This window comes from Melanerpes formicivorus, unplaced genomic scaffold (genome assembly GCF_026170545.1).
Source record: "Melanerpes formicivorus ecotype bairdi unplaced genomic scaffold, bMelFor1.0.p_v2 SCAF_12, whole genome shotgun sequence".
Lineage (NCBI taxonomy): Eukaryota > Metazoa > Chordata > Aves > Piciformes > Picidae > Melanerpes > Melanerpes formicivorus.
The window spans coordinates 13,614,917-13,637,722 of NW_027142364.1; the positions used below are offsets into that span (position 1 = coordinate 13,614,917).

The 22,806-nt window shown below is 41.3% G+C and overlaps 1 protein-coding gene across 4 annotated transcripts in view; it reads right to left on the reverse strand.

The window, feature by feature from the left end:
• Positions 1-22,806, reverse strand: part of PIK3CB (phosphatidylinositol-4,5-bisphosphate 3-kinase catalytic subunit beta) — a 96,015-nt gene that overhangs the window by 30,219 nt on the left and 42,990 nt on the right. For all 4 annotated transcript variants that reach the window (XM_068145451.1, XM_068145452.1, XM_068145455.1 and 1 more), the window contains 6 exons: positions 9,326-9,511; positions 6,637-6,862; positions 4,433-4,656; positions 2,451-2,633; positions 2,030-2,200; positions 349-426 (listed from right to left, as the gene is read on the reverse strand). In XM_068145451.1, coding sequence (XP_068001552.1) covers positions 349-426; positions 2,030-2,200; positions 2,451-2,633; positions 4,433-4,656; positions 6,637-6,862; positions 9,326-9,478 — 1,035 coding nt within the window. In that variant the 5' untranslated portion in view covers positions 9,479-9,511. The remainder of the gene's footprint in view (positions 1-348; positions 427-2,029; positions 2,201-2,450; positions 2,634-4,432; positions 4,657-6,636; positions 6,863-9,325; positions 9,512-22,806) is intronic.

The following is a 22,806-nucleotide window of genomic DNA, read 5'->3' on the forward strand; positions in this document are numbered from 1 at the left end:
TTATAGTTGTCAGATCTTTACAACAGTTTGTCTTGAATAAGCTTATTTTACACCAATATCAGTACTTCACAGATACCATCCTAAAAAATAAATGAAGTATCATATGAATATACATGTCATACTGTCCATGGTTATTGATATTGTTCTAATGCACAGATTCAGCTTCAGACAATACAGCAATACCTTAGCAATAAAGCAATATTTTAACCCATGTAAGTGGGAAGGGCCAAAAATGCTTACACTTCTGCTGAACTGAAATCTGTATGCTTCTGAGTTCACTACACATGAAAAACAAAATCAATAAAATGATGAACAGAATGTCTTCTGATGTTAGGCACATTTACTTACTTTGGCATTTTCTTCTGTATTTAGTTTATTACCCTTTAACAGAGTAATCTTGAAAGGGTTGGAAATATCCCACACGCTCTGAGAAGGGAAGCAAAGATACAAATTGATTCTTAAGCAATGTAAGATACTGAGACCTATTTTATAAGTGAAGTATTTTAAGCCAGTCACAAATGCAAACTAAACTATATGTGTTTTAAAATGTACATCTGAAATCTTAACAAATAAATTGGGTATTGTCATTGCAAGAACGTACACAAAAACGGAAAAGACAGAAACCACTCTGCTGAGAAAGGGGATGGGGGTGAGGAAACACATTGAGCACTTCTTGCTGACAATTCACAATAATCCTTTAAATTTATTGTGCATTCTGATTTATACAGTGCACAACAGAGCAAAGTCTGCCCACATTTCTTAGAATAACAGTATGAAACTACAACTGTGCTGTAAGGCCAGAAGTTTAGCAAGAAAGGAGGCACCACTAAAAGAGAAGTTAGATGTATATTATGGCAAGAGTTGCCATCACTGAAGTGGCAACACCATATGAAACATATGGCCTAACATAAGAGATCCTCAACATGCTGAAGAGGTGGACCCAGATGAACCTCAGGAGGTTCAACCGTAGCAAGTGCAAGGCCCTGCACTTGGGTTGGAGCAATCCCATTATTAATACAGGCTGGGGGATGAGGTGATAGAAAGCAACCCTGTGGAAAAAGACTTGGGAGTTCTGGTGGATGAAAAGCTGGACATGAACCAACAATGTGCACTTGCAGCCCAGAAGGCAAAGGGCATCCTGGGCTGTACCAAAAGATGCATGGCCAGCAGATCCAGAAAGGTGATTCTGCCACTTTGCTCTGATGAAACCTCACCTGAAGTAGTGATCCAGCTCCAAAGCCTACAACAGAGACTCAAAGATGATTGGGGGTGCTGTAACACCTCTCCTACAAGGATAAGCTGAGGGAGCTGGGGTTGCTCAGCCTGGAGACGAGAAGGCTCCAGGGAGACCTGATAGCAACCTTCCTGCAACTGAAGGGGGCCTACAAGAAGGCTGGAAAAGGCACTGTTTATAAAGGCCTATAGGGATAGGATGAAGGCCAGTGGTTTTAGAGAAGAGTAGATTTAGATTGGCTGTTAGGAGCAAGTTCTTTACCATGAGGATGGTGGAACCTGGAACGGATTGCTCGAGGAGGTAGTTATACAAGGTCAGGCTTGACAAGGCTCTGAGCAACTTGATCTAGTGGAGGATGTCCCTGCTCACTGCAGGAGGGTGGGACTACATGATCTTTGGAGGTCCATTCCAACCTAAACCCTTCTATGATTCTGGACCATTACTGCCCAAGCTAGTGGAGCCTACACAGAGCACTGAGGCTGGAGAATTCAGGCTCCCTGCAATACCTTCCCCAGGTGCTGGGCTGTGATTAAAAGTAGAATTAAGAGCAATGGAAAGGAGATGTTAAGGATAGAAGGAGGACAGATGAGGCAAGGACAGATAAGGAATTTCCAAAAGCCTCAGAGTCTGCTACTTCTGATGTTAAAATATTTCTCACAAGCAACAGGAGGCTCTGAGTAGACCCAGGTGACTACGCTGGAAAGCAGCAGTAGTAGCACAAATACCAGGCATTGAGCTTTATATTCCAGAAGCTGCTGGTCCTTTGAGTATTTGATATTCTCCATATCAACTTACAGTTGTTGTTCTTGTTTTTTTTGGTGGCAGAGGAAGAGGAAGGTTGGATGATTTTCGATTTATGGCAGCTTCTATGGCAATCATCTCCTGCTCACACATTTTCTTTATGGTGCAACACTCAACTAGAGTCAGCTGAGGAAGGGTCCTGTTCATCACACAGTTGCGTATATACTGAAAGCCCAGAGAAAACAGATGTTATCAGCTAGAAGACTATTTTTATGGCAATTCTCAAATCAAAGAAACAAATAACACACTACAAAGACACTAAGGAAATGGTGCACATGCATTTCACAACTGGAGAGGGCTGCAGCCATGAAGGAGGAAGTGTATTACTGTTCAGCACAGCTGACCAGCCAACAGTACAGGAAGGAAGGCCAAATTTTGGCCAAAGCACCAGAGAACTGTTAATGGCTTTATGTACCTGAAACTGAATTAATGGGTGATCACCAAAAACATATTCTAGCCTTCCACTAACTTGCAGCACATAGTCAGCAGGCTCAACTTCCTCATCCTCTTTCCCGTGGATAGTCAAACGTTTTCGGATTGCCAGCTCATTCAGCTTGATGGGATTCATGTTAGGAGACACCTGAAAACTAAATACATCCTAACAAAAGACAAAGAGGAATACTGAATGTCAGTTTCCCATGGTCAGATGTACAAGCCTTAAACTGCATCTAGCACAACAGAATGGGTAGAAATACTTAACTGGTAAACCCAGTCTATTTTAAGAGCTGATGTTTACACCTTCAGTGCAATCAGAGCACTAGCCATCCTAAAAGCTGCAAAATGGTCAATTCCCAAACTTTTACAGTATCAGAAGTATTTTTAAGGACACAGACTTTATCTAATTGATTCAGCAGCAACTCAAAGACCTCTAGGATAAATACACTGATTTTCAAGCTTTTATCTCAGAGCATGTATGAGTGAGACAATAAATCACACATACGACCATCTTCCTTGGAGTAGTGCAGAAGAGGTGTAGCAGCCCTCTCTTGATTCAGCAGGTTCTGGGGGTTTGTTTTGATTAATTTTGTATTTACATGTACACACAGACTGCTGATGATGTGGCAATCTAAAAGCAGTTATTTACAGATGTGAAGTGTTGTCTGGCTTACATTCTTCTGACTCATGCTTTACTTGTATTGATGTAAACAGATAAGGTGCCAAGCTGCCCTAATGGAAAAATCTAACTCTGTCAAATCAGGCAAATTTCATTGTGCATTTTTTCAGCTTCTGCACAGTTCACAATGGCTTCCCACCTTCAGAAGCCTGCCAAACTGTGAAACCTTTCTGCTTCTATCGTAACTGATAGTGGGTAGACAGAGAATGACACTTTTTCTCCCCAGGAAGCTGGTGCTCTGACAGCTGCCTTGCTTCCTAATTGTACGTCTTTACACTTCACAGAAATGGGGATCAGTCTTTTCCCTCTTGCTCCACAGACAAGGAGGTGGCTTTTACAGCTCACCCACACATTCTAGACAAAAAGTATTTTAATATTCCTTTCTTTCAATCTTGTAGCACTCCTACTAAAAGAATGCAACAGATCCCATGACTTCCTATTTAATTCTCCTGAGATGGTTCTAGTACTCAATGCAAGTAGTAGTCTGAAACATTTACTGCTCTAAAAAGCAGCTCAAATTTGAGCTGTTAATAGCTTAGAAGGTCAGAACTGGCAGCAGAAGCATTCAAAACATTTGAAATGTCAGCAGCCTAACCTACAACAGCAGCAGGCAAATACATTCTACACCAGCACAAACTTCTGTACCGTTATCATATGCACATAGTGTTTGAATCAAAAGCTGACCAGCACACAGATTTTCTCCTTTCTGGACAACTACAAGATCTCTACTAAGCAAAACAGGATTGGGAAAAGGATTTATCATAGAAACTCCTCTATATCACACATCAGCTGGTGTTACTTCTGACTAAACTTGGTGCTCAGCCCTGCATTTGGTGTTTCCGGATTTTACCATTTGGGAATTTTTTAAGTTAGACAAAGATAGCATCATAAATAATACAGTTTTGTTAATTAAACCACCAGAATCACTTTCAAATCAGTATCTAGCACCTGGGTCAAAATGGACACCGAGTGCATCCCGACAGAGTTAGCTACTTGTGAGATTCTAAGTGTCCTGACAGCTTCCAATTATATTTTGCATTTAAAAAAACCCCATGAAATAATATAGAACACAAGTTGTACATTTTGACTTTGGAAGTTCATTTCATAGCTGTAGGTTCACATCCCCACTTTCTTTCAAGATTCAAGGATGCTGGTGAAAGAATTTGCATTTTAAAGCAAACCCCATAGTAGTATTCCATGTCATTTCACCCATGCCCAATCACATGCTAATTCAGACCAGGATCAAGAATAGAACACCAACTGTGATGAACAACCATTCCTACCTGGCAGTTATCAAAATGAACAGCCACAACAAGATTTCCACTATAAAGCTTATCTTGGAAGCTCTCTGGGATAACAGGTTCCTGCTCTGGTGGGTAGGTGTGCTTCAACCAGTCCATCCAGGAGAGACCCACGAGCGACTGAATCTTTTCCTCACTGATTCTCCGCATTTTAGTTCGGAAGTCATTCACTTCAGGATCTTGTAAGGTGTCAAACTCATGGAGACCTGAAAGAATTCAAGCAAGGGAAGGGATGCACACCTGTAAAAATACTGCCCATCTACTTACCATCCCACCCAAACCTTGATTATCTTTAAGGTTACACAAGTGCTTTTCTTCAGGCATCCCATCCAAAATGGATGCTCAAAAGTGACCTGGCTTGTATGTTGTCCTGCACATCAATGGACTTCCAAAGTTACTTCCATGATTCCCATGCAACCCAGCATGACAGCTTCAATAACAAGAACCAATGTCTCTCTTAAGTACTCTTAAATGGAAAAGACAACCTCATCCTGAGTTACAGACAGCTTGGTAATTTTCAACAGCAAATGCATCAGGAACCACAACAGGAAAAAAGTGTTTGCAGACTACTTACTACTTTTTTTTTCCTCGTGCCACAGAAAGATGGCATAACCTTTTTCATTTTGTTCAAAAGTGATAGTGGGAGCATAAACAGATACATTTATTCTTGATTTGTCCTTGTGAATAAAACCTTCATCAGACCCTTACTGGGAAGGTTGTGAGTTCAAGCCTCCAGTGGGCAGTAGTGTCCTCCCTACTCTAGTCATGAGGTCTGTGGTGACAGGTTGGACTCGATGATCTTTGAGGTCCCTTCCAACCTTAGGAATACTGAAATCAATACTGATACTGAGTCCAAATGACAAGACTGACATTTCAGTCAATTCAAAATCAGTACAGTTCCTTCTCCAAAATACGTAAAGATGGAAGACACAGTGGAGAGTTCACACAGCTGTGATACTTCAGGATCTAAAGGGCCTGCAAGTGTTTCTTTCTGTAGTTTAGACAGCACCCTTCAAAGCACCAAACACCCTTTGAAAACAAAACCTGCAGTTTAGAAGCTAAGAGATAACACATTTTTATCATTGTTAAGGCACAGAACGGGGGCTGTATAAGGAAGGATCTCACACAGCAATAATAAGCAAAATATTCCATCAGAGAATGTGAATCTGTCAGAACCTCTATGAATGGTTAAACTGGCTAACTGCTCCCATTGTCAGCTTTAACAAATAGGCAGACAGTGTACTGCTGAAATCTAAACAAAACCTGCAGTCTTTATAAAAGAGCTAACAATGGGTCATTGTTTAAAAACAAGAGGTATGACCTCACACAACCCTGTCAATCTTGATTGTATAACCAAGCAGAGTAGATTTAAAAGCTGAAAATTCTGAAATAACATCAAGTTACTGCAAAACCTTTAAAAATAGCTTTTCATTGTTTGCTGAAAAGCAGCACCACAAGTGAGAGCAAAACCAATTATATTGTTAACTAACTCACAAGCCATGTGTAACAGAACCCTAATATTTTCTACTTCCTTCTCTGTATCCACTTTGCTGGGATTATTCTTTTCTTCACTGAGTACTAATATTATAGATTTCATAGACTCATAGAATGCACTGAGTTGGAAGGGACCTCTAGAGGTTGTATAGTCCAACCCTCTTTCAGTGAGCAAGGACATCTTCAACTAGATCAGGTTGATCAGAGCACCACCAAGCCTTACTCCGAATGTGGCTTCCACCATGTCCCCGGGCAGCCTATTCCAGTACTACAGCACTCTCATAATGAAGAGCTTCTTCCTAATGTCAGATCTAAATCTACCCTTCCCTAGTACAAAACCACTGCTCCTTTTCCTAGTGCTACATGCTCTCCAGAGTTTGCAGGTCCCCTTCAGGTCTCCCTACACCTCATCCAGTAAGAGAAAACGTGCTCTTGACTCAGACAGTGCTACAACACAGTGCTGAAATACAATGCTGAAAGCAGCTTTCAACAACTTCCAATGTTTCATGTTGAGTATTTAAATTACTTTAATAATACACCAGTATTAGTTTGAAAAAGGTTAATTTTGTCTGGTAAATGTTCCATTTTTAGTACTTTTTTTCCCCAAATTTTTCTACTCTTACCTGCCCAGTTAAGACCCTTACACAAAACAAAGTTTACCACCATTTTCCAAAACAATTAAATGTAATTACCTTTGCCTATAAGGACACCTATTTTGGAATCCAACTTTTCTCCTGGATCACAATTCCTGGTCACTAGTTTAAGGACAGGAAGAAAGGGTCTAACATCACAAAGCCTCCGTGTTTCATCCTCCAGTTCTTCATGCACAGCAGTTTGATTCACACATGAGAACATGTAAGAGTCAATCTCCATGAGCAGATGAAAGAGTGGATAGGAATGTGCCTGCTTCCATAGCAGCTGCAAAAAAAAACCCAATGAAAAGTGAATTAAACAGGAAAGCATGGACACTGATTACAGATTGAAGGTACTATTAACTTTCATTTATGTTCCCAAAAGAAGGTAACATGTTTGCCAACTTGGTTCATTTTTATCCCTATTTATAATTATATATAGGGATCAAAAGGCTGAATTTGTCATTGTTCATGTCTTCTTTTAAAATAATTATATTGATTAAAAAAATTGTACCTTTTTCTTTCCCCTAAGTTCTTTAACTTCCATTTTCAGCTACTGGTACTTACCTATATCCCTTAATGACTGTAAAACTTAAAATCCCATGAAGTACCCAAAACCATCGTCCACTGAAAGCATCCAATTGCCATCACCCAAGGTACCAAGGCCTGGTGGAATTACTAAGTCTACAAAAATGAACAGTTCTTCAAGTCTCAAATAACTGTCTGTCTTTCTTCTTTTCTCATATTTTACTCAGTTTTGAGTACAAGATAAATTCCCTATATTTACTCCCACGTCCTCTGAGTATACATCTAAGGGTCCACAAATTAGAGCTTGTTACAGCAATGTGGTGAGAGCAAAGCTCCTACTCCAATATGCCAGTCTTACTTATTGTTTTGTTTCCAGGTACAGTGATTTCTGTGAGAGACTTCTGTAGCTGTGATCAACATTCTTTTTCTTTGAAAAACAGCTAACTAGCAACAGCAACTGTTTACAGCACGTTGAGTTTCAATGTGTCAAAACCACCAAGAAAACCAGTTCCTTATTGTTGTCATTTCCATACTTGATTTTTAAACTCCTTAGTAGCTGAAATCACTAACAGATAGTCCATTACCTCACTCTCCAACTAACCTGGAGTTGCCTAGGTTACTCTTTTACTAAAACAACAACAACAACAACAACAACATTTTTCCAGTCTAAATTATTTCAAGTATTTGAATATAACACAAAACTTATTTCTCAGATCCATTTCTAGTGGCACTCTCACAGTTTCATAAAAATAGTATAGAATAGAATAGAATAGAATAGAATAGAATAGAATAGAATAGAATAGAATAGAATAGAATAGAATAGAATAGACCTTCAAGATCATCGTGTCCAACCTATCATCCAACACCACCCAACCAACTAACCCATGTAACCAAGCACCCTGTCAAGTCTCCTCCTGAACACCTCCACTGATGGCAACTCCACCACCTCCCCGGGCAGCCCATTCCAATGGGCAATCACTCTCTCTGTGTAAAACTTCCTCCTGACCTCCAGCCTGAACCTCCCCTGGCGCAGCCTGAGACTGTGTCCTCTTGTTCTGGTGCTGGCTGCCTGGGAGGAGACACCAACCTCGGCCTGTCTACAAGCTCCCTTCAGGTAGTTGTAGACAGCAATAAGGTCACCCCTGAGTCTCCTCTTCTCCAGGCTAAGCAGCCCCAGCTCCCTCAGCCTCTCCTCATAGGGCTTGTGTTCCAAACCCCTCAACAACTTTGTTGCCCTTCTCTGGACACGCTCCAGCAAGTCAACCTCCTTCCTAAACTGAGGAGCCCAGAACTGGACACAGTACTCGAGGTGTGGCCTAACCAGTGCAGTGTACAGGGGCAGAATGACCTCAAGTGATCAACTGCATAAAAAAACCCAAATCACCTAAATGTCCCAAATTAGGAGTGGAATAAATTATATGAAGCAACTACTGATAGAGAGAAAAGAATTTCTATAAATAAATGAGTACACTCAGACCAAACAGGAATAAAAAATCATGTACTTATTTACCAGGCAAGGCAATAGAATGAGGAATCACACTCCTTACTTTCTGAAGTTTATTATGCTTAAGGAAGAAATTACTTGGTGTTGTAATTCACTCACTACCTAATCCCAGAGTAACTTGTCTAAATGCCCTCACACAGACACTATCTGATGAAAGCTAAATTCATTGTTCTTTAATATCTGTGGTTATTTCCTTACCTGATTGATTATTCCTTCGCTTTTTAATGCTGCCCTAACAAGGCACTTGTACACAAGCTGGCAGTGGCATGTATACTTGTTAAAGCATTCAACTTTGGTGTCAATCACATTAAGCAGGAGCACAGTCTGTGACTTCTATATTAAAAATCAATTTAGACAGTGTCTCCTGTTTGCAGACTAATCAGAGAAATGCTAAATAAATGTACAATGTACTACTGATGTGTCAAAAAAAGTTACAGTGTAGCAACACAGTATTAATACAGAGCTATTAGAATAATCTCTGCTGAATTGTAACTATCAGCAAGAAGCAATTTCTCCAGACCTTGCCATCTGCCCAAAATTATTCCAAATCCCTAGACACACATCTTTATTAATCAATCTGCTGTGCATGTGCCTTCAACACATTATTTTTCATGCCTACTCGAGTTCATTACTTCATTTGCCAAAAGGCACACAAAAATCAGAAACAAAGTTAACTTCCAAAGTTAACATCTAAGTTAACTGACTGTTTGGTATTACCTGCTTAATATGAGAGATGGTGGCATCTCGAGGGACATCCAGGTTGATGTAGATTCCAGTGGGCAACAGGAAGTCCACAGATATTGAGCCATCAGCACCAATCTGCGAATCCACTGCCCAGATGTCAAGGCTGTCTGTCACGGCAGGAGGCATTATGAAATCTCAATAATATCATAACCACATGGCCTTGGGGAGGGGGGAAAAGAATTAAAATTCAGTATACTTAACCTTCTATAATTAGACACATATTTTAAAGCCTTTGGAAAGTTTACATAAGCCTGCCTGTGCAGCTCAGCTTGCAGGTCTGGGGTCTCAAATGCTGGTATTGCAAACATATAAGCACAGTTTCACTCATTAATTCCGTTCAGTATAATAAAAGCACGTGCCTAGTAAAGCACTATTGGTGAGATCTTTGTATCATTATGAAAAAGAAATAAAAGACAAATCTAACTAATTAGAGGCAAGCTAAAACAAAGTTAGAACTTAATGTTGTCCAAAATTATTTGCCTGCATAAAATCCAGTCGAAGCAAACTTCCAGGATGGAGCACAGCAATATTTAACATGAAAATACAAAATCAGCTTCCCAATCTTGTTTTTCCAAATTCCCTGTTAGCTGTCCAAAAACTGCCCAGAGTGACATGAAAAGTCTGTATTTGTAGCAGGAAAATTCATCTTCAACTCTATTAGACAGTGATGCTTTCCTCTAGAGGCAGTTATCTCCATTTGTTTTCACCCTTAAAGAAAGATCACCTCCTACGAATTCATCCCATGGTGGAAACTACATCCAGTGCAGGGTAAGGGGAAACTCTGGGATCCATTTCAACCCACTACATTGCCTTCCTCGTTACTTGGCCTTCCTATATCAAAACATTCTTATTTTCTCTTAATGCTAGCACTAGTTTTCTGAGATTCCAAGTCCTATCTTTAGACTACCATTCTCTAAAGATGCTTTAATCACTATTCACTTAAGTATTTACCTTTTTCTTCAACCAGATGATGCTCTTCAGCTGACAAAGGCATGACAAGTGTTGTAAAACACTACTGAAAAGCACTACTCCAATAAAAGCAAGTTACCCCTACATCTTTCTCATTCTTGTTGGACATCATGAAACATGGGAAATCACCATTTGTACAAAACAAAACAAAAAGCCAGCATGTGCAACTGCATGACTACTACTGCTTTCTACTGCTTCTATCACTCCTTCCCTTTTCTTCTAGATCCCTTCCCTGCTTTGAAATCAGGCCTACTCTGCTCAGCTGAAGGCACTTCCCCTATTACAGCGCCAGCAGAAAGAGCAGGATGTAACCAGTGTGCTGGGTTGTTGTTCTTTGTACATCACAGAGCAGCTCATCTCAAGCTCATCAGCAAGTGGAAAAAAATAAAAACATTAGCACAACAACCTTCTGAAATTTAGTCACTGCTGTTGACTACACTGCTAAAAGCTGTTTGACACACATTTATCTTCCCCTTTGTTAAGACGCCAAAGTCCATCATCACAGGGTAATCCTTTCTGCAGGTGCTAAACATTCAAAGGTCTACTGGATACAGTACAAGATGTTTCACCTGGTCATGCTATGGAAGTACAGAAAATTGCCACGCTGTGTAAACTTTCCAGATGTATATGCATTTATGCATACAGATTTTCAATCTCAAAGCACTTCATTACTATTTTCTTCCCCAAATCAGCAACACAGATCTATATCTTTTTTAAATCCAGAAGACCAACTATGTCACAAAAAAGGCCTTTCATCCTCCTTCCTCTTGATCTTTTTTTCCCCATTACAAACCAGTTTAGTTTGGGAAAGGTCAAAGCATCAGATCCTAAATCCAAACTTTAGGATATGCAGAAGTTAACATTTCATTTACAGTGAGCTAAAATTTATTTGATATTCCTATTTCACAGAAATACAACTCTTTAAAATTGCTGGGGTTTTAAATCAAACAATTCACTGCCATACACATCATCATCCTTAACTGGCAATAGGACTGCAAAAGTGGTACTCCAGAAAGACTCTTTGTAATCACTTGCTTGGTACAGGCAACTTGCTAAGAAATAAGTCAGCAGGCAAGCAGAAAAGAAAGCTTAATGTTATCTACAATGGAAAACAGAACATGCCAGTACCAAAAAAAATCAACTACTACAGATGCAAATTTTTTGTTGACTAAAGTTACTAATATTTTGCATGTAGAGGGCTGTTCAGCACTAACTTCTACAGTGTTCAGCACTAACTTTTACTGCTCATTCCTGTTAGTTGGTGACTGTTTTACAACATTCACAGTCCATCTCTGCCTCACTCCTCAGTACCAGTTTCTATTGCCCCAGTTACCACAGATATATTAAACTGCTCATCTGACACTTGGATAAGTTCAGGAGAAGAATACCTCCAGCAGAGTAAGAGTTAGCTATAAAGAACTGAAATCTCCTAAAGCTTACAGTCACCAGTGGAATTGCAGGTCCAAAACCCACATGGAGGCCTGGAAAGCAGCCCTGAGGAGAGAGACTTGGGGGTGCTGGTGGACAAAAAGCTCAACATGAGCTCTCAATGTGCTCTTGCAGCCTGCAAAGCCAATCAGATCCTGGGCTGCATCAGGAGAAGTGTGGCCAGCAGGTCGAGGGAGGTGATCCTCCCCCTCTACTCAGCTCTGGTGAGACCCCACCTGGAGTACTGTGTCCAGTTCTGGAGCCCCTATTACAAGAGGGATGTGGAGGTGCTGGAAGGTGTCCAGAGAAGGGCCACGAGGATGAGCAGAGGGCTGGAGCACCTCTCCTATGAGGGCAGACTGAAGGAGTTGGGGCTGTTCAGTCTGCAGAAGAGAAGGCTCCCAGGTGACCTAATTGTAGCCTTCCAGTATCTGAAGGGGGCCTACAGGAAGGCTGGGGAGGGACTTCTCAGGATCTCAGGTAGTGATAGGACTAGGGGGAATGGAATGAAGCTGGAGGTGGGGAGATTCAGGCTAGATGTGAGGAGGAGGTTCTTCACCATGAGAGTGGTGAAACCCTGGAATGTGTTGTCCAGGGAGGTGGTCGAGGCCCCGTCCCTGGGGGTGTTTAAGCCCAGGCTGGATGAGGCTCTGTCCAGCCTGATCTAGTGTGGGGTGTCCCTGCCCATGGCAGGGGGGTTGGAACTAGATGATCCTTGTGGTCCCTTCCAACCCTGAATGAAACTATGAAACTATAAATATTTTGAGCAGTTATGGGTACAGTAGCTGTGTTGCTGTTAACTTGCCCATTCATAGTTGTCTGATATAACTTATTCAGCATAAGATATTGTCTATTTTCATTCTCTTTTGGGTGCTTTTCCATATTTGCAGTTGTTGAAACCTCTCTAGTGCATCACGAAGAGTTTAAAATGTTCAAAGCAGCAACACTGAAAAAATGTTGTCACGTCCCCTACAGTTATCAAGTTCTTGTCAGACACTTGCTTATCATTAGGGACTTCTACCACAGACAGCAGAATATTTTTAAATTCCATTTCCATTTTCAATGAAAAAGGGAAGAGCAATCATCACGCCAATCTGAGCAGGCTGGGAAGCTGTTCTTGTTTTCAGGCACTTACTTAATATTTCCTTCCTCAAGACAATTGGTTTGTGCTTTTTACAGTCAGCACCCAGTTTCCACCAGTAGCTGACATCACAGAGGTCAAGAGAGATCAAGTATTTATACTGAGAATCACACTGATTGCCACTGTGAGGGGTCTGTGAGAATGAGTCACGGGCCGTGCTGTAAAATGTGTGGTGGCAGTAGTGACTAACTAACAGTATCACATCTAGTAACTGCAACACAGGCAGAGAGCTATCTGGCCTGGGAGCAGCAACACCACGAGACTTTTTAAACAACTTCCAGCTAAAGGAAAAAAACAACCATCAAATAATAATAATAACAAAAAGCTATTTCAGGCTGCTAACCTCATAGCTATTCCTGCTTACTGTCACAGTAAAAACAACTTAGCATACAAAAGCAGGAAGCAATTAAAACAGTACTTAATCCTGGCTTATTCAAGTATCTAATCAATGATTATTTGAATTTAATAGCAGCAAAGCCCCATTCTACCTGCTCTTCTAAGCCACAGGCACCTAGTATTGAGAGACTGCATTCAAACCTGCCTATGTAAGGAATAAATCTTCCCCAAATATTGACAGGTATTTTGTATTCATGTATGTGTGTATACACACACTCACTTTTAACCTGTTTTAATACACTAGCAGTTCTGAAAGAGCTGCTCATACTAATAGAAAGACTAGTAGAATTTCTGCAGAATGAGAAGAGAAAAAGAATGTTAACACTCATCTTTGTAGTTACTGAAAGTTCACAAACAAGAAGCCCTACAAGATTTCTCTGAACCAAGACAACTGCCTGCAAGTTTTTGTCTATAAACCTGCACATCTGGTAGGTGTACCAAGCATTCTGACTGAAGTGGAACAACTAGCACTACAACCTGGCAACATCTGGGTTGTAGAGACAAGGAGCTACTGGAAAGAGTCCAGCAGAGGCTATGAAGATGAAGGGACTTAAGCATCTCTCTTAACAATGAGATACTGAGAGACCTGGGGCTGTTTAGCTTGGAGAAGACTGAGAGGGGATGGAGCCAACTTTTTTCAGTGGTGCCAGTGATGGGAGAAAGTGCAATGGGCACAAACTGCAACACAGAAAGTTCCACCTGAACATGAGGAAAAACTTGTTTCCCCTGAGATCCCAGAGCACTGTAGCAGGCTGCCACTCTGGGCTACCCAGTTCTGCTCTTCTCCTTGCACCTCTATCAGCACACCTCAAGTCTCCTAAGAAGCATTTCAGCTTCTTGTCCAAGTAGAATCAATGAGTTATTTTCTTTCTCATTATCTTGTTGAATCAAATCACAGAAGGATATGTTGAGTGCCAGAGCCTCTGAAAGAAAAAGAACAGAAGCAGGACCTCTTTTCCTCAGCAGCCAGCCTCCAGAGGATGTCACAGCACTTCAGGTGCTGCAGACTCAGGATGCAGTTTTACAACTGGCTAAAACTGACTGTTCATACTGTCTTTTCTGTAAGCAACATCAGAGCACTGGTCCAACTCAGATTTTTAGATATTCCTCTTGTTTAAAGTTAGTTTTTGCTCAAAACAGCTTTCTATGGTGGCACACTGCATGAACAAAGAAGGTGGTGCTAATGCTTAGCTGGGATGACAGGGTAGGACCATCCTTTCTGACAGCAGCCCAGAGTCTGAGCAACTTGAGCAACACATGAAATATCACTTTAATTTGCTTTCAACAAGGAGATAGAATTCTCAAATATAAGACAATTAAAATTCTAATAGCCTAAAGCAAAACAAATGCTTCACACTAACTCATTTCTACCTAGGTGAAAGGGGACAGACTATGTTACATAGATTTTCATCACCACCATCTTCCTTAAACATTCACTTGTCTTGACATTTTTTCATCATAGAAGCAATGTAAGCTATTTTTGTCTTCATTAGAGATTCCTGCAGAGGGTGAGAATTTCCTCTGTGAAATCAATGTGCAAGCTACAGAATTTAATTTTCTGTCTTTCCTCTGTTTTGTGACCTTGATCACAAGACAACCAGACATCTCCCTGAACAGCTACTGAGAACAGCTATGTGTTCCCAGCACAAGATTCTTCATCATTGTTCTTGTTTTGTGGTGGGGCTTTGTGTGTGTGTGGAGACCAGAGGGGTGTTTTGTTTTGGTTTTTTTTTTTAAAGGACTTACCATCTCTAGACAGACAAAAGAATTTGCTGTAGTGCTGATAGCCTTATTCTAGAAGCCAAGAGACCTTGTAGCTTCCCTCTCATCCCCCAATATATCTCATGAAATAACCAAATAAATCACTAGGAGAGGGAAAAAAAGGAATAAGTAAATGGGAGAAAAAAATACCAGGTTATCAGAAGAAAACTGCTTCTTCACTGATTTGTAAAAGGGTTTCAGGTACAATGACAGCCCAAAGTAAATTACTTACGTTGTTCTGTAGCAGACCCTCAGTTTTTACCCTAAACAAAACACAGAACTAGAACCAAGTGTGCCTGGGCTACACAGTGCATGTACCAAAGCAGACTGTAAAAACAATGCAGGCAACACTTCCAGAAAGTGTCAGTCACCAGCAGAACCACTGGGGCATTACAAAATAGCAGTAACAAACCCCAGGCATTCAGAACATGACCAAGAGTTATAAGACTTAGCGTTTAGACTAAAGGACCGGTAGAGTTTCAGAAGCTGTGGTTACAAGTGGGGGATGTGTGACTTACTGAGCCTTCTGCTCAGAAGCTAATATCTTTGCTGAGATGGCAGGCAAGACCAGTTTGTATCAAACACAATTCCATTGTGACTACTTCAGGAAAAGACAGCACTGAGAGCAAGGACCATGCAGCTGTAAAGGCTTCACACCACCACTTTAAGAACTGGGGACCTCAGTTTTACCTGCCTTGTGTAGTTAACTTGGTCATGTGTAAAGGAATAAAATCCAGGAGGTGCAAATATCTAATATAAACCAGTGCTGACTAAGAAGATAGGAAGGACAATGCAAAGTATGGGAGAGATTTCATAAGGATATCCTGAACTTAAGAGCTGAACAGAAGCATGCTCTGAGAGCGAGACTGAAGGCACTGCAAAACATTAGACATGAAGTGACTACGCAATGAGCAAGCAAAAAGACTTAGACATTAAAAAGTACTCACAACTCCACATGGATTGTAACCAAGACTCAACATTAATCTGTTAGGTGAGTTCTTCTAAGCCCAGCAGTTTGAAGACTGCACTAATTATGAAATCTCACACTATGTCATCAACTTAGAAATTCTTCTTTACTTGCAAACTCACCACATATGCCTTAATGCTCATCCTTTGAGGTGTGTTTTTCTGTTATGAAAAGAACATCAACATAAAACCCAATGCAACATTCAAATCTACATCCTGAAACACAATAAAAAACAATACTAATTAAAAGACAAGAGAAGCTGCAAGGAAGCTGATAACTATAAACACCCACTTAACACAGTGTTAGAAGGAAATTCTGATTACCTGTTGTATCTCATAGCATTTATTCTGCTGGGCTGCCTCTGAGCACCAAGAAAATCTAGTCTGCAGATAATTCTTTAGAAGAGATATTGAAGTGATGCCACCTATCCTTGAAATATGGTCACAGTTCTCTCAGGATGAGGTAAGTATGCTACCCCAAAGATAAAGCAACAAGATGGGGGGAGGGTGGGCAGAGAAGAAATCACTTGTGTATGAAAAATCCATTTCCTTAATAATTTGCTTTTTACATCACCTCTTTCAAACAAGGGTGCATTTTAAGGGAACAAGTATCTCAGACTCTTCAGGCTAAATACAAACCTGGGTTTACTTTTCTTTTTACTAAAAACAAGAGTATTGAATATCTACATAGGGGACAAATCCCAGAACCCAGCTTGTTTTGCCGATATAAAAGCCAAGAGCGCTTTGCTTATGCAGATTCTTCCTTTATGTAATAAAGATGATCACCACTGTGATCAATACAGCTTTATCTACTGCTTGCTCTGTCATGTGGCAGTCAAGGGGCTAAGCAAAAACACAAAAAAACCCACAAAAAGAATCCCAGCCTTGCAGCAGTGAAAGCAGTTGAAAAAGGCCACCCTAGCCAGACACACGAGAACAGTGTTCAAACAGTATCTTACTGTCCAGAACAGAGTCAGTGACAATCTGACCACAGTAATTTTCTAGGAAACAGCAGCAGCATATCACGTAGTCTAAATAAGAGAAACACTAAGCACTCACACAATATAGCCATTGTAATAATTTATCTAACTGCGTAAACATCTAGGACTATAAAAAGATGAGCCAGCTATACTCAAGGAAATACTTGAGAACAAACAAGAACTACATCCTATTCTGTTCCTAAAATGAACAAATTAACAGCTGTTGCCACAGCCTACGAACTTAGAGGTCCCAGACAGCTGTGCTGCCCTCAACACACCAGCAGCAGTTTCAGAGTGCTGCACAGGACTCCAGTTCACTGACTTGCATTGTGTTTACACCCACTGTAACAGGATGTCAGACACCAGCTGGACTTCAAGTCCAATTCTGTCCTGCACACAGTTTCACCTTATCTGTTGCTCGCCTTAAGAGCAGTATACAGTCTGAAGCAGCACTGTTAGGCTCTTCCCCTTTCTTGGCTGTCCCTTGCCTCCTAGCTACACAGTGGAAAAACATCATGAACAAACATTACTAGTTTTCAATCAGCTCAGGGAATGACCTGCCTCACCCTCTGACAAGCAGGAACCATATCTGAAGGAAGGGTGGGGTGAAAACAGTCATTGCCCTCTAGCTGCAGTCACAGGGATGAAATTATGTCTAACAGGGAATTGCAGCTAGGCTTTTGTTTAAAGGCTTAACATGACAAGAGAAAGCACCAACGCTGAGCAAAAAGTACTAAGAACTCTATTTTCTGTTCACTAGACCTCACAGTTCACACAGGAACAACAGTGACCCTCTTTTAAAGATGGGATCTAAATCTAATGCACACACAAATCAAGTTTATTCTGTATGCTGTCTCATACCTGAAAAGTAAGCCCACTCAAAGTTCTGGCCTTCTACAGATGCACAGGTGAACTTAAATTGCTTACAACTTTAAACATAAATAACTTGATTACAAGTACAAATGCCTGAATCAGCCAAGCTAAGATTTTTCCACTCCAGGAATGTCATGGTTATTTACCCACAAAAGCAAAGATGTTAAGAACTCAAGACCAGTGTAGCCTGGGAAGTTATTTTTAAAGATCATGGGGTACTATAAATATTTCCCAGTAGTTCACTTCTGCTGCCACATGAGCTGGCCCTATGGAATGGAAAATTAAGTGTCCGTTTAGTCAGAATTTCTCCAGAAATCAGAATAAAAATATCACCATCTAGCTTTCTAAAAATATCTATGTACAGAAAACATGAAAGGCCTTATTTAAATGTCATTCCTTCACAGTGCTCAGAGTGGTACCAAGAGTGGTCTCTCAGCTACTCAAGCTTCCTACAAAGCTGCGTAACTCCTTGCGCCAGCAAAGACATGGATAGAAGAAAAGCGACAGAGGAGTAACAGTTTCTTCCAGTCCCAGGACTAGCTTGCCACTTCACAGTTCTTAAGCTCATTCTTTAAAATGTAGTTTTGTACAACTGCAGCCTGAAGATTTTGCTTTGTAACAGCCCAAGCTATTATTCAAAAGACTGTGTAGGATCTCTGTCATGAGTCTGAAGACACACGCCAATATTGGAGTTCTGCTCTCACTGATTTCTTTTTTAACTGTAGGGTCCCCATGCCTCATTGCTATATAAGAATTGTTCAGGAACTCTTAATAGGCTAAGAAAAAAAACTAGGAAATATTAAATCAGTACTAGTTCTGCTCTCTGATATTTTCTTGCCTGTTCTACCACTCAGAATAATTGCTCATTCCGCTATTGGGATGGCATTTAACACGTCCAAGCGCCGAGTGCTGCACTTTGGCCATGGCAATCCCATGCAGAGCTACAGGCTGGGGTCAGAGTGGCTGGAGAGCTCCCAGACAGAGAGGGACCTGGGGGTGCTGATCGACAGCCACTTGAATATGAGCCAGGAGTGTGCCCAGGTGGCCAAGAGGGCCAATGGCATCCTGGCCTGCATTAGGAATAGTGTGGCCAGCAGGAGCAGGGAAGTCATTGTGCCCCTGTACTCTGCTTTGGTTAGGCCACACCTTGAGTACTGTGTCCAGTTCTGGGCCCCTCAGTTTAAGAAGGACATCGAAACACTTGAACGTGTCCAGAGAAGGGCAACAAGGCTGGGGAGAGGCCTTGAGCACAGCCCTGTGAGGAGCGGCTGAGGGAGCTGGGACCGTTTAGCATGGAGAAGAGGAGGCTCAGGGGTGACCTCCTTGCCCTGTACAACTACCTGAAAGGTGGTTGTAGCCAGGAAGGGGTTGGTCTCTTCTCCCAGGCAACCAGCACCAGAACAAGGGGACACAGTCTCAAGCTGCGCCAGGGGAAGTTTAGACTCGAGGTGAGGAGAAAGTTCTTCACCGAGCGAGTCGTTCATCATTGGAATGTGCTGCCCAGGGAGGTGGTGGAGTCACCGTCCCTGGAGGCATTCAAGAAGAGATTGGACATGGCACTTGGTGCCATGGTCTAGTCATGGGGTCTGTGTTGATAGGTTGGACTTGATAATCCTCGAGGTCTCTTCCAACCTTAGTTATACTGTGATACAGTGATATAAACACAGAGGAAAGGAGAAGTAAAAATGCCACTTACAAGACATTTAAATGTGTAAGGGGTTAATATTTCCTCACATTTTTAACTGTGCAGCTGGATCTAGACCATGATATTTCACCAGCAGCCAACTGTTTCCTTCAGCTATTAAAATGTTACATCTCTACATGACAAGCCACATGACTTTCTACTATAAAAAAGATCAAAAACTTGAGGTTTTCCTATATATAGATACCTCTTCACACAGGGACTAAAGGATTCACTTTTCAATTATTTCTTATATTTCAATCAAAAGCTCTAGGAAAGGGAGGAAAGGGGGTTATTCTCCAGCACACAGACTGTATGCATTTAGAAAGAGAGGTAAAAAAGGGAAATAATTGCAAACGGTGAAAAATGAATTAGGAGTGGAATGTTCTGCTAAAAGAAGGGCTCAGATAAGCAGCCTGTGCTTAAGTCTCACATCCCAAGATGTCACAGATACCAAAACGTGGAAAGATACCCTTTGAGGACAAAAAATAATCATTTACATGCTTCAACAGAGTAGACACTCTGCCTGATCAGGTCAGTTTCTTACACTGCTCAGACTGGTCTGGATTTTTGCAATTAACTTTTTTCCAACACCACCTTCAGCGTCTCCTCCTGCACACATTCAGAGGTGGCTGTCTACAGCCATTAGTTGTATGAAAAGGATTATTCAATGCTGAGCATGCTGGAATGCTGACCATTCAAGTCTAATGCAAATGCTTAGATGCATTTTATGCTTCTTTTTCATGACACTTATATAGAAAGACAATTTGAAATACAATGGTATCATAGTATCAGTCAGGGTTAGAAGGGACCACAAGGATCACCTAGTTCCAACCCCCCTGCCATGGGCAGGGACACCCCACACTAGATCAGGCTGGCCAGAGCCTCATCCAGCCTGGGCTTAAACACCTCCAGGGACGGCGCCCCATCCACCTCCCTGGACAACCCATTCCAGTGCTTCACCACTCTCATGGGGAAGAACCTCCTCCTCACATCCAGCCTGAATCTCCCCTTCTCCAGCTTCATTCCATTCCCCCTAGTCCTATCACTACCTGAGATCCTGAGAAGTCCCTCCCCAGCCTTCTTGTAGGCCCCCTTCAGATACTGGAAGGCCACAGTCAGGTCACCTCAGAGCCTTCTCTTCTCCAGACTGAACAGCCCCAAATGGTATTTGGGAGAAAAGAATAATCCTAAAAATCACACACTGTTTCATACTGTTTTCATTAAGTAAATGGCAATAAAGCCAAAAGAAGTCCTGGCCATTCATCACAAAGACCAAAAATAATTACGATTATCTAAGAATCACAGACTAATTTAGGGTAGAAAGGGACTTCTGGGAATCATCTGGTCCCAAGATTATTTTCACCACCGAAGTTAAAACGTGTTGCTTAGGAGTTTGCACAGTCAAATCTGAAAGCCTCCACAGATGGAGGCTCCACAGTCTCCATGAGCAACCTGCTCCAACAGTGAACTACTCCCACAATGATTTCTTCTTTTTTCTTTACGTTCAGTTGGAATTTCTTTTGTTGCAACTTGTGTATTCTGCCACTTACATTTCATCTTACCCTCCACCTCTTGGACATCTGGCCATTTCTTCTCTATCATCCTCCTTTGAGCAGTGGGGAAAAAAATATTAAAAGATCTTTCCCTCCTTGTCCTATGTTTCCCCACTCCTCAACTGCAGCCCCTAATCACTTCAGCTGCAGCACTCTCCAGTTTGTGTGCACCTCTCTTGCTCTTGAGAGCCCAGAACTGGAGACAGTGCCTGGATGAAGCTTCAGAAGGGCTGATCAGAAGGGAATAACTGCCTCCCTTGCCGGGTGAGGCCAAGCGTATGGTTAGGGCTGGCTTATGCGAGGGTGCATTGTGGACACGCTCAGGCTGCTCCCTCCAGAAAGCTGCTGCTGCCTTCAGCAAGAACTGCTTCAACAGCAGTCCCAACCCGACCCATAGGTGGGGTTACTCTTCCCCAGCTGTAATAGTCCACATCTGCTTTTAAGACTTCATGAGAGCCTCACCTGGCTTTTTATCTGTGAATGTGGATGCTGCTTACACTGGAAATTTGCACAGACATACACAAATGTCCAAATCAAACCAAAGAAACAGGTTCAAAAACCTTTCACCCAAAAGGGCAAATTACAATCTATTTTAGGTTTTAACACCCAAATTCTCTAAGTCCCTTCAAAAAATAAACAGGGGAGTGGGCAGGAAACACAAGCTTACTGGCTACTAAACACAGGAGCTAGTTTTGTGCATGGCATTAGCCTGTACACAGTGATTTAAAATGACAAAAGCTGTCAGCAGTGGACATTTTTCATTTCATTTGTTTAGAAAGCTCAATTTCAACTTTACTGCCCATCTGTTTTGGTAACTTGATTACCAGAGTCAAGAATTACCTTGTCAAAGTAAGTGTGTAAGCAGGAAATAGGTTTTATTTTACCTGGACATTGTGACAGGTGCCTGTATTTCTACTGTGTTGTAAACAGATGACAAATTACTTCATACAATGTAATTTCTGAAAATCCAGAGGTCAGAATTCAAGTGCCAGCTGCCACAAGAACCTTTTGTGAGTATCTTTGCCAGCCATGTGACATATGGCCTAGATCAGGAACTGATACAAGTTTACATGTGTTGACTTAAAACTGTAGCATTTGGTTCAAGGACGTAGAGAAGGGGAATCAACAGACACATCAACCTCTTTAAATCCATATTTACTTAAAATTCTATAATCATTTATTTCCTGCTTTAACTAACTAACTAAACCATTACCAATCTAAACATGTTATTTTTGCCAGTTAAAAACACCTTGGGAAAAATACCTAGTAGGAGAAATCTGGCGTGGCTGACTAGGTTTCACAGACTTTTCTACCCAAGTGATGACACTAAGTGCACATCCCTTTTTAAAGAAGAAGCTAAGAAGAGTCATTTCCTCTTGGCAATAAAGCAATATGCCAAAATACACTTCTTGTAAACAGTTTCCACTCTCTTTCAGTTCTAACAATCAGATATTTTTTCATTCCCAGCTATGCAACGTATTTCCAATGACTCCTGCAGAATTATGTTCACACATCACACATCATGAGTTAATTCTGGAGCAGACAAAAATATTAAGCAGATTTTTTTCCAGCTTCTGACATCTACAAGAATATTTAAGTATCTCACAATCTGAAGCAAACAAGGTGACAGAAAAATTATTGCATTTCCCATCTCAAGCAAGCGAAGCAAACAGAAATTCAGAATTACGCAGTATCACTATATA